This window comes from Lynx canadensis, chromosome A2 (assembly GCF_007474595.2).
Source record: "Lynx canadensis isolate LIC74 chromosome A2, mLynCan4.pri.v2, whole genome shotgun sequence".
NCBI classification, from domain to species: domain Eukaryota; kingdom Metazoa; phylum Chordata; class Mammalia; order Carnivora; family Felidae; genus Lynx; species Lynx canadensis.
In genome coordinates, this window is record NC_044304.2 from 74,674,498 (window position 1) to 74,687,159 (window position 12,662).

Sequence of the window (12,662 nt, forward strand, 5' to 3'; positions counted from 1 at the left end):
CACTTTCCTCTCCACAGCAGCTCTAAACCCCGCACTGACTTGGTTTCCCAGTCACCTTTCCTCGGGCTGTGTGCCTCCTGAGGGCAGGGCTAGGCCCAGCTTTCTGGAACTCACAACCAGGGAGGGGTGCACTCTCCGGAAGAGCCCATCCCCCCGCCTCCACGTCAGAGCACCTCCCATCCCGGCTTCCCCATTCCCGCCCCCCGCCCCCCGCCCCCCTCCCCCGAGCCTCCTTTTTTTTTTTTTTTTTCTGGAAAGAATAGGGCCCCACTCGGCCTCCCCCAACGCAAACTCCGCCTCGAAAGAACCCCGGAGCTGCCTCGGGGCCCCCGGACTGCCGCTGGGCTCGTTCCCCTCTCCCCTCCCGACCTCCTCTTCCACCGCCGCGGGCACTCTCGGGGCATTTTGACTTCGGGCTTCTTCCCTCGCTTTTTCTCGCCGCCCCGCAGCCGGGCCCCGCGCGTCCCGCCCGCGCGCTGTGGCTTTAAGCTGGTGCCTAGCGCTGAGCCCCTCCCTCACCCCAGCCGGCGCTCCCCGGCTGCTCCTCGCAGCCCCTCCCGCTCCTCCTCCTCCTCCTCCTCCTCCTCCCCTCCCGCTCCTCCTCCTCCTGCGCTCCCGCTCGTCCTCGCCGCCGCCGGCCCGCCGCCCGCTCCGCTCCGCTCCTCGCAGCCTCCCGGACCCGCAGCCATGGCCGACATCAAGACGGGCATCTTCGCCAAGAACGTGCAGAAGCGGCTCAACCGCGCGCAGGAAAAGGTCAGAGCGGGCGGCAGGCCGCGGGGCAGGTGGCGGGGGCGCGCGGCGGCAAGGGCCGAGCGGGCCGGGGGAGCGGCGGAGGCCGGGGCCGGGGGCGCGGGGACGCCCTGCGCTGCGCCGCGGCGACTGCAGCGAGGCGGCCGCGGGCGGGGAGGCGGGAGCGCCCGGGGCGCGCGGTCCGCCCGAGTCTCCCCGCGCGCTCGCCCCCCGCGCTGCTGGCCGCGGTCGCCGCTCTCCCGGGCGGGCGAGGGCGCGAGCGGTGGCAGGTGCGGCGGCTCGCCCGCGGTCCCCCGAGCCGAGCGCTTCTCTCCGCCCGCGGCGCCCGCTCCCCGCTGGCCCGCGGGTCCGGGCGGGAGATTGCGGCAGCAGTCCTCCCTCCGGGGGGTCTCCTGGGGACCCAAGTGCGGCAGAAACGGCTGGTGCAGCGCAGAGGCCACCCCCCAGATCTGTACGGATCGATCGGGCTCATCTCAGAAAACCCGTGGCTTTAATACAGTGCTGTCCAGTGAATCCTGGAGTTCAAAATAGAGATGTGGATATACACTTTTCTTTCTCTGTGTTCTTTTTTTTTGGGGGGGGGTCCTCTCTGTGTGTGCCCCTTTGGACGTCGGTGTCCTTCTCTGGAAGGTCAGAAATACATGTGACCTGAACCTAACAGTTCTTTGCACATTTCTGCACAAAGAGGGCGTTTTATTGCATTAAAAACAAAAAAAAATCCACATTGCACACTCAGGTTGGGTTCCCTAGTGTTTTACAAGCTCCTCAGCACATTGGCCTCTCAGTAATTTATTTTCCTCTCCCAGAGATGGGCACAGATGAATCCCAGGTTTACACCAAGCGCAGCCCTGTGCAGTTGAGGTATTGTGGCAGGCGCTGGGCTCGTCTGGCTCCCCTCAAGACTGCTTGTCGTCAAGACCTTGCCAGCACTGAGGTCTTCATTTGTGTCTCCAGCCAAAGGACATTCATATTACAGCTTAAGCATCGTACTTGAAAATGAACGCCGGCTAATTGAGCCCCACGGTTTGTGTCAGTGGAACTGTGTTCCCTTTCATGTGGCAGTGTTTTCCGTCCCGTGATTCTGGGTGTTTAGTGTTTGCCTCTTTCACTGGAAGTCAGATTTGCCGCGTTGCTCAAAATGACCGTGAATTTCCCTCTTCAGACCCTGGCTCAGGCTGCTCTCGGTTCCTACCCACCTGGAGGAACTGAGCGGAAGGGGGCACTGATCCCTTTGCCTGTCCCCAGGACCAGAGGCTGTGTGGCTGCCACTGGCCCCTCCCTCCACACACGCACACTCCCAGTGCAGTAAGAGGATTGTATTTCTTTTAATATCTACCCAAGCTCATCCTCAACTAACGAGAACCTCCTCCAGCCGCTCCTTCGGCAGCTGCATTAGCAGGGCTTCTTGGCCTCTAACAGTCCCTGGTTAGTTACTTGTCCAGAAAGTAGCTAAGGATCTGCTGGGATCCCAGCCAGGTTTTGTCATCGTTTTTCCATGCTTCACTTTACCCACTTGTAGGTATTCCTCCCCGCTCTCCACTTCCAGCTAATTACTTGAATCCTTGGTCTGAAGCTTTTTACGGAGTCCACTTTCCATCTGTGAAAGAATTTAGTGGTATAGTCTGCCTTTTCACATATTACATTATTTCTTAATCTGGGTCACCAGCTGTTAATATGCTAAAAATAAATGAAAAGGTATCATAATCTGTTTTACAGAGCGTGCAAGCCCTTGTGAATTGTTGAAAACTCACTTTGTCGTTATTAAGGTCAAGTGTGTATTACAACTGCAGTTCTGGATGGTGGTTACTTTTCCATGGGAGGGGAGGTCTAAGGGAGGCTTGTATAGGGCTTCAGCTATCCTGTTTTCTTCCCTGGGTGAAGTTGCTGATGGAAAGTGCCTGCTGTACCAAATGTAGGGCGTTAAGACACCAAAAGGCTGAGAGTATGGTTTCCACTGGTGGGTAAGTTCTGTCTCTTTCTTGAGCCTCTGCAGCACTAGGGAAAGGGCAGGTGGGAATCCAGGTGAGGTAGCCCAGCCAAGCCTGAAGAGAAGCTACTGGAGGGTGGAAAACACAGTAAGTGACTGCTGAAGGCATCTCCCCCAGAGATGCCTTCCTTTTTTGTCTTTGGACTATTCCTTTTCTCTGATGCAGACACTCCATCGCAGTGTCTGTATACCACACGTGTTCTTGAGACCTTGGCTTCTTGTTTTTACAACCAAATTTTCCCCAAAGAGAGTCTGCTCGCTTAAGTTTCTCATTCTCTGTGCTACACCTAATGGTTGCATGCATTTTGGCTCCAAATGCATGACGGAAGCTACTCCTAGAGGGGTCTTAAGATTTTTTAAATGAATTTAAAATACATTTTTTTAATATATATTTTTTTAACGTTTATTTATTATTGAGAGACAGAGAGACACAGAGCCTGAGCAGGGGAGGGGCTGAGAGATGGAGAGACACAGAATCTGAAGCAGGCTTCAGGCTCCGAGCTGTCAGCACAGAGCCCGACGCCGGGCTCGAACTCACATGAGATCTCGCGAGATTATGACCTGAGCCAAAGTCAGACACTTAACTAACTGAGCCACCCAGGCACCCCAAAATACATTTTTTTAAATTGAAGGTCTGTGAAGGTTCAGTGGAGAAAGTGAAATGTATATAAGCGAGAAATAAAACCACCAACAAATTAGGACAGCCATAATTCTACTACCCAGAAATGTCACTATCATTTGATGCATATTCTAGTACATCTTTTCCCATTTTTACACGTATATATTTACAACAAAAACAGGCTCATACTCAAAGGTTTTTAACCTGTTTATTTCATTTAATAATCATGAACATTCTTCAGTATGTACGTATTTTCTGCTAACATTAAAAAATTTTTTTTTTCAACATTTATTTATTTTTGGGACAGAGAGAGACAGAGCATGAACGGGCGAGGGGCAGAGAGAGAGGGGGACACAGAATCGGAAACAGGCTCCAGGCTCTGAGCCATCAGCCCAGAGCCCGACGCGGGGCTCGAACTCACGGACCGCGAGATCGTGACCTGGCTGAAGTCGGACGCTTAACCGACTGCGCCACCCAGGCGCCCCTCTGCTAACATTTTAAATGACTAAACAGTATTGGAATACATGGATTAAAAAAAAATTTTTTTAGTTTATTTATTTTTGAGAGACAGAGAGAGACAGAGCGCAAGCAGGGGAGGGGTAGAAAGAGAGGGAGACACAGAATCTGAAGCAGGCTCCAGGCTCTGAGCTGTCAGCACAGAGCCTGACACGGGGCTTGAACTCAAGAGCTGTGAGATCATGTCCTGAGCTGAAGTCAGATGCTTAATTGACTGAGCCACCCAGGTGCCCCTAGATTTTAATGAATCTTCTGTTTTTTGGACATTCAGTTTCCAATGTTTCTGTATATAAATACAAATCTGTATATAATTACAAGGGGTAAACTTGTAGGGAAAATATTTGCATACACCCTGAAGTATTTCCTTAGATACATTCCTAGAAGAATGATTGTGTCAAAGGTATGCTGATTTTTATTATAGCTAGATTGCCTTTCCAAATGGTTGTGTCAATTAACGTTCTCACCGGTGGTATGAGACACTTGCCAACACTGGATAATAAAATTTAAAATAATCGATAGCTGTGTCATTGGAAAAAAATGAGTTCCTGTTTGTTTTGTTTGATTATTGAAAACCAAACATTATTTTTTGTATTCCTGTTTGTTTTTTTTTCACTTGTGAATTGTGTTTATTTTTTTGCCCAGTTTGTTTAGCATCTACACCCTGTTCTGTGTAAGGGCAAAAACTATCAATTCTAAAGGTTACAAATATGGTTTCTTCCATTTCTATTTACTTTGTAGTTTTTGATGATTTTCTTCTGCCATAGAGAACATTTATGTTTATGTTGTGTTTACGTTTTATGTATAACTACTTAAATCTCTCCATTGATTTTGTATGGCTTCTCTCTTGGGTATTGAATTAATCAGGGTCCTGGCTCTTGTAAAAAGTGGAAAACACCGATCAAACTGGTTTAAGGAAAAAGGGAAATGTAATTACTAAAAATAAAAATATGGCTCTTGCACATACAAATCTAAATGGGATTTTAACATATAAATGTATATTAAACTATAACTGTTCTTATACATATACATATATGTAAATATATGCGTGTGTGTATTACATATTTTAACTCACTAGATTCTATGTGGTCGGTGTTATTTCTGCCCCCATTTTATTAAAAAAAGTTTTTTTAAACGTTTATTTATTTTTGAGAGAGAGCCTGTGGGGAAAGGGCAGAGAGAGAGAGAGGGGATCCAAAGCAGGTTCCATGCTGACAACAGCAAGCCTGATGGGGGGTTCCAACTCAGGAACCACGAGATCAAGACCTGGGCTGAAATCAGTGCTCCGCCTACTGAGCTACCCAGGTGCCCCTCTGTCCTCATTTTAAATATGAGGAAGGGGGCGCCTGGGTTGGTCAGTCGGTTAAGCATCCGACTTCAGCTCAGGGCATGATCTCACAGTTCCTGGGTTTGAGCCCCTTGTGGGGCTCTGTGCGGATAGTTCAGGGCATGGAGCCTGCTTCGGATTCTGTGTCTCCCCCTCTATCTCTGCTCCTCCCTTTCTTGTGCGTGCATGCTGCGCGCACGCTCTCTCTCTTTCTAAAATATAAAAATAAACATTAAAAAAAAATGAAGAAGAGGTTAAGTGACATGCCAAGGTCACACAGTTAGTAAGTTAGTAAAGGCGCAGTTTGAACCCAGGCAGTCAAGTGATTTTCCATTTTGTGTTACTGCCTCTTACAATTAATGAAAAAGGCAGGGGTAGACAAACTTCAGACCTACCGGAACCGGGGGTTCAACCACAGGCATCAGGGCTCACATGCCTTCTCCCCATCTCTCCTCTTGCTGTTCATTCTGGCAGCTCCATTCTTTTTTATAAAGTTTTTTTTTTTTTTAATGTTTATATATTTTTGAGACAGACAGAGTGTGATTGGGGGAGGGGCAGAGAGAAAGGGAGACACAGAATCCGAAGCAGGCTTCAGGCTCTGAGCTGTCAACACAGAGTCTGACGCTGGGCTCAAACCCGTCAACCACGAGATCATGACCTGAGTCGGACACTCAACTGACTGAGCCACCCAGGCTCTCCCCCCACCTTTTTTTATTTATTTATTTATTTCTGAGACACAGAGAGACAGAGTGATGACAGCCCATTTTTGGGCAAGTTCTGTCTTGGTGGCAGGGTGGCCGTCAGCAGCTCTAGGTAAGAGCATGCTTTTCCTTCAACATTTATTTAGAACTCAGTATAGCTCTCATTGGCCCAAATTGGGCCTTGTGCTTCTTCCTGGGAGGAAAGAAATCTCTCTGGCCAAGGACCAGGACCATAGGTTGGATTGGGCCTGAGTCACAGACTACTACTGATGCTGGGTTTGAGAAGGCCCCCCCCCCACCCCAGACCATATGGACTGCTGTAGAGAAGGAAGGAAAATCAGAGTATAGATGGGGGACTGAATGCTACACTGGCAAAATAAAAGGTATCCACTGAGGCATACTTGTTTGTCCCATGTTTATATAAATAGTCATGTATTTTGTAATTTATAATTTAATATTTGCCAAAAAAATTTCCTACCAAATTAATGTATGCAGTTTAAAAAATCAAATATAATAAAATAATATAAAACATTTATTTTGAAAAGTAGCAGGCCTCTGTCCCCTCCTCTCAGCCTCATCTTGTTTCCCCAGAGGTAGTTATGACTAGCCCCAACATCTCTGTAAAATATGCTTGTATAAAATAACTACTTCTTGATCTATCGTTTAATATTTGGTGAATATAGGTAAAGATTTAGCTGTCTTACCTTCATCTCTGTATTTCCACATCCTTCAGTCATGTATTATGGCACAAACTGTTGATTGCTGAGGATTATCTTTTAAAAAATTATAAAGTATAATTTTTATTGAATAAAATATACAAATCTTAAGTATTCCACTTGGGGGATTTTTATGTATATGGATATCTGCATAGTTAGCACCCAGGTCAAGTTATAGAACATTTTTATCCTGCCAGATACCCATCATCCCTCATGTTTCTCCTGTTCTTTATCTGTTTAAATTCCTTTATTTTAAATTCCTTTACTGTCATTTCCCTGATAAGCATTTTTACATGTTCTTATTGGTAACTTTGATAGCTTCTTTTGTGAGGTGTCTGTTAAAGTCTTTTGGCTATGCTTTTATTTGGGTGGCTTGTCATTTTATTATTGATTTGAGGAACTTATTTATATATTCAGGATATGAATCTTGTCAAGTAGACATTTCACAAGTGTTTTCTTGAGGAAAGTGGTTTGCCTTTTTCTTTCTTAATGGTGCCCTTGGATAAACTGAAGTTTTAAATTTTTATGAAGTTGTATCTGAGGATTAAGTTTTTCATTCAGCTTTTTGTTTTCTCTGGAGTTAATAATTCCTTTTGTTTTATTTGCTTATTTTCCTACGAACTATTTAGAATTATTTCTTCTTACTTCATCAGGTCTGTCATTGCCCATCAATATTATTGTCAAAGGCTCAGTATATAAGATAATGTAATTGTTCTGTTTTCCCCAACTGAAGGACCCCTCTGTACCCCCTTTTGGGGCCTCTGCCCTTTTGCTGTAATCTGGGCTGATTTTCTTTCTAGGCCTGCTTGCTGTAAATCTGTCATCCTCTGTCTTTACTTGCCAGTGTTGGGGTTGAGAAGGGCTTGAAGGCTCATCTATTCTATATCCCAGGCTTTCAAATAGTCCCCTATTATCAGGGTTGTGCTTGATATTCAACTGTATACAGTACTTAGTTGCATTGGGTTTTCAGCTTGAGTGTATTTGTGTGTGTAACTGCAAGGAGAATTGGCTGCTTTTTCATTGGTTGCTGTGTACAGGCACTTTTTTTTTTTTTTGGTTTGTTTTACCTTTCTCTGCTTTGCTGAGTTGTTTCCATTCTTCCATCCTCTTTCCTGCTTCTCTAAAATGTATTAAACTCTGATCTACTATGATGCCTCCCATGTTTTTGTCATTGTATGTTCATACCTTCTTTATGCCTGTACTATCTTATGCCTGTACTATTTTATTTAGGTTTTGGGAGGAGATGGAAATAAACACAGTCAATCTGTCTGTTTTTACATAAGCCTTTCTACTTAAATATTTAATCCCTTTGAGATCTATTTTTTTGTCCATCTTCTTCCTTCTGTGAAATCCAATGACATTTATTTGGTCTTAGCATCCTTGACTTCTGTGCAATATTTAAATTGGTGGACAATTGTAAACATTTTTATACATTAGATATGTTTTAACATGATTCTTGTGAGCAGGGAAACTTTTGGTATGTTATAATATGAAACTTTTTAGGCATTGTTTTTGTTTCTTTCTGTTTTATTAAGGGAGTTATTTAAATTCTTACTTTTTAAATTCTCAGGAAGTGTCCAGTTTGATATTCTTTGGGCTAGTTTATCTGCCCCAAGTGAAAATTACGTGACAGTCTTAGGTGTAATGTTTTTCATGTATTGTATTTTCCCAACTAAGTTGAAGGTACTTGAGGACAAGGGCCACATGTCTTGTGAATGGTACGTGTTCAGTGATGATGCATTGATTTGACTTTTGTGTTCTTGCTTGTTCATACTGCACCCCTGTAAAGCTTCCTTCCTCGTTATTCTTTCTCTGTCTTTTGTGAAATTATCATAAAGGTTTCACTGTGCATCCCTGTCATTTTCTCTGTGATTTTGTGAAGGTAGTATATGAAATAAATTATTCTTACAGGTTCTGTACATGGTAAGGACTCCAAACAATATTAGATGGAACTGAGCTAACTTGTCATTTTTATAAGTCAAACAGCCAAATATTGGTACAGTCATGTGGTTCAGTCCAATATTGATGGTGTGATATGGCAAGAAAAACAATGTCATTTCTTCCCATATACCTAATTATATGACATTTTTTAAAAATTACTGCCTTGCTGATGCCCACAGATTTGTTCTCAAAGAGAAACATGTGGATGATGTTTCTGTGTGCATGTGCTTGTGTGTGTGTGTGTGTGTGTGTGTGTGTGTGTGTGTGTGTATGTGTATGTTAGATGTAAATACAATAGAAGGAAAACCTTGCTCTGTCCAGAAGATTCCTTTTTTTTTTTTTTTTAATTTGAGAGAGAGAGACAGAGAGTGAGCGCACAGTGGGGAAGAGGGGCAGAGGGAGAGAAGGAAACAATCTCAAACTGGCTCCACACTCAGTGCAGAGCCTGATGTGGGGCTGGATCCCATGGCCTTGGGATCATGACCTGAACTGAAATCAAGGGTCAGATACCCAACTGACTGAGCCACCCAGGAGCCCCCAGGAGATTCTATCCATGGGGCCTGTTGCTAGAAGTGTGAATTTTATGACCACATTTGTATCTGAAGACACTTTGGAGCCTGCGTCTCTGTGGCAATCCAGGGTTTCCTCTTTCAAGGTCATCTGAAGCTTTCTTGTTGCCTGCTTCTACATTGTGCAAACTTATGCCTTCCCTGCCACTAAGATAATTTTCTCTGAGTATATTAAAAACAGCCAAATTTAAAGTAACACAAGGATACTCTTGACACAGTAAGGCTTTCATCTTTCTTTTTCTTTTTCTTTTAACAGACACTCAAATACCCACACATCCTTTTTTCTCCAGGAATCAATACAATAGGGAATCAAAACTATAGGATCTCCGATTTTAACATTAGTAAAAGTTACTTTTCTCCTTTACAGGATAGCATATTGTGTGTGTGGCATGTATATGTGTGAGATTCCTAAGTCATACTGTAGAAGCCAACTTGTCTATGGACCGATACAACTTAAAATACCTGAAATACTTAGGTAAATGATATGGCCTACTTTATTTGGCGTATAAAACAAGGTCCCATTTCTTTGAATATTCATATTAAATGATTTCAACATCTCATCCAGTGTATCATAAGAATCTCTGACTGCTCTCTGGGGTTCTGTCTTGTGATAAATTCAGCAACCCTAGGGGGGAAGTTCCCTGTCTCTAAAGGAGTCAGTCAGTGGTTTTTACTATGGCCGTATGGAAAATGGTCCCAAAAGGGTATCCAGCATTCAGATGTCATTCTTGTCCCCTGGATGAGCATTGTAGTGATCAAGGAGCACAGCACCCCCACTAACAGTTCCCACAGTAATGGTAGGGGCAGGAAGCCTTTCTTTCTAGATTATTTCCCACTGTGGTCACTCTGTGCTGCAGCATGCCTGAGCCCCATGTGTATGATCCATGGGCGTATCATTTCCAAATACACCTGCACATGTATACCCATAGCTGCCCTGCTCCAAGGTTTCCCATGATGGCAGGGTTCCTAAGTTCGGAGATTTGATGTTATCAAACACTGATTATCCATTCCATTCCATTCCACTGCAGTCTGTTCCATTTCTAATAAAATGCTTGTGGGACCATACTGAATTGATCTCAAGACTACACTTTGAAAATACTACCCTAGAGGCCCTCCAGCATCTTTTCCTATATGTTGACTTTCTTTTGGGTCACTTCAGTCCATTCAGGGATGGGTGGATGGGTGTGAGTGCGTGTGTGTGTGTGTGTGTGTGTGTGTGTGTGTGTGTATGTATCTATGATTAGGTTTCAAACAAAAAATACTGTAATGCACTCTGGGAGGGCTTGAGTAGCTAAGAGAGAGTATTTAAAAAATAATTTGTTCTTGTGGCTTTTTAAAGTCTGAGAATTTCAACTCTACTGTTCAAACACAATTTTTTTTAGTGATTTTGAGGGGCCATCTGAGTAGATTCTGAGGAAATAAGGGCCTGTGGGCTTCTGTGAAAGGGCTATTACATGTAAAGATCTCTTGTGTTACAGATACAATTTTCTAGAGAGTCTCAATAATGGCTAAGATTTACATAATGAAAGTACCATCATCACAGAGTTAAAGAATTTACCCATGAAAAAATATAATAAGACTATATACATAGCATTATGCGAAATTAAAGTGATAGTAATCACAGTTGCTTGAGAACACATCCACGGGCCAACTTTTAATATAGAAATGCTGAAACTTCATTCTTACTGATTCAAAATCTAAATTTAAGTGTAGTACTTCAGTAGATGCATTTCCTGAATACATATTGAGTGAATCCCTTATTAGGAATGATGCTGGACAAAGCCATGGGTAGGATCTTAGTTTTGAAACAATTTGCTATGCTACAGCCATATATCAATTTTGATTGCCCTGAAACAACTTAGAACAGATGTACCAAACCCAGAAAACCACCAAGTTGATCATTTCACCTTATTGTCATACAGTTATTTAGCTGAAAGTTTAGTTCCTACATGGAAAGAACCTGAATATATCTATGCCATATAGTTTTTTTGTATCTTTTCAAAATTTTTTTTAATGTTTATTTATTTTTGAGACAGAGAGAGACAAAGCATGAACAGGGGAGGGGCAGAGAGAGAGGGAAACACAGAATCCGAAACAGGCTCCAGGCTCTGAGCTGTCAGCACAGAGCCTGACGCAGGGCTCGAACTCACGGACCGTGAGATCATGACCTGAGCCGAAGTCGGACGCTTAACCGACCAAGCCACCCAGGTGCCCCTAGTTTTTTTGTATCTTAAAAGTGCCTATAATAATTTCTTAGAGGTGCTTGGGTGTCCCAATCAGTTAAGCACCTGATTCTTAATTTTGGCTCGGGTCACGATCTCACAGTCATGAGATTGAGCCCCTCGCCGGGCTCTGTGCTGAGCCCAGAGCCCGCTTGGGATTCTTTCTCTCCCCATCTTTCTCTGCTCCTCCCCTCGTGTGTGCAGGCCCTCTCTCTCTCTCAAAATAAGGAAACATTTTAAAAAAGAATTTAATAAAATACACATGGGCCCATACGTAAGTGCACTCTTGTTATGGCACGTAATACTGAGTAAAGGATGCTAAACTTACTCTAAAAGTGATATATTCTACTGTGAGGTCAATCTGGTAGAATTCATTCATTCACGTAGTCATTTATCAAGACTCTAATGCGTGAAAGGCCCTTGGTAGCTACTTGTAATATAGCAGTCAACAAAGCCGTTCTGGTTGACCATATCGACCAGCAGGAGTTGGTAGAGAGATAAGCTGTAAAAAAAATGTTTATTTATTTTTTTTATTTTGAGAGGGAGAGAGAGAGCGTGTCAGAGAGGGAGAGAGAGAATCCCAAGCAGGCTCTGCACTGTCAGCACAGAGCCCAACCTGGGGCTCCATTTCACGAACTGTGAGATCATGACTTGAGCCGAAATCAGGAGTTAGACACTTAACCAACTGAGCAACCTAGGTGCCCCAAGAGATAAACTTTTGGGCGTAATAATAACTACATGGTTATTAATGAAAGATCATAATTAAATATTCTGTGAGGAGAAAACAAGTTTTTTTATGTAAATGGGTAACTCCCCTGGAGTGAGAGGATTGGGCACACCTACGTGAAGAAGGTAGATGTTAAGCTGGGATCTAAAGGATGAATTGTGTTATTAGGCAAGAGGGATGGGGTGATGGTTTAGTGATTGTAGGAGTCAGGATGAATTCCATAGAAATACAGATTAAGAGTTGTGGAATATAGAAGTCAGAATCAACTGTTTACACTGGCCTCATAAAGGATCCCCTTCTACCATTTCCATGCTTAGTGGGGCAAAGTGGACCCTAACCAGGATGGTCCTACTGTAATAGTAATCCCCCTGTTGTGTGATCAGATTTTTACTCTGACCTGTTGAAGGGTTCTTGTGGGGCTGAGTTCCTCCTTGACACAGAGGCTCTGGTTCAGAGCCAGCTTGCCCTCTGAATTATACATACATACATACGTAGATCATACATAGTCATCCAAAGATGCTTTTGTACAATGGCAGTAAACTCCCAGCCCGGTCTTCTTTCATGGATTTGTAGGGTCTCTTACCTCA

The 12,662-nt window shown here is 43.9% G+C and overlaps 1 protein-coding gene across 2 annotated transcripts in view; it reads left to right on the top strand.

Moving 5' to 3' along the window:
- Nucleotides 1-679: 679 nt before the first annotated feature.
- Nucleotides 680-12,662, top strand: part of AMPH (amphiphysin) — a 251,490-nt gene continuing 239,507 nt past the window's right edge. For both annotated transcript variants that reach the window (XM_030307720.1, XM_030307722.1), the window contains exon 1: nt 680-756. In XM_030307720.1, the coding sequence (XP_030163580.1) occupies nt 688-756 (69 nt within the window). In that variant the 5' untranslated portion in view covers nt 680-687. The remainder of the gene's footprint in view (nt 757-12,662) is intronic.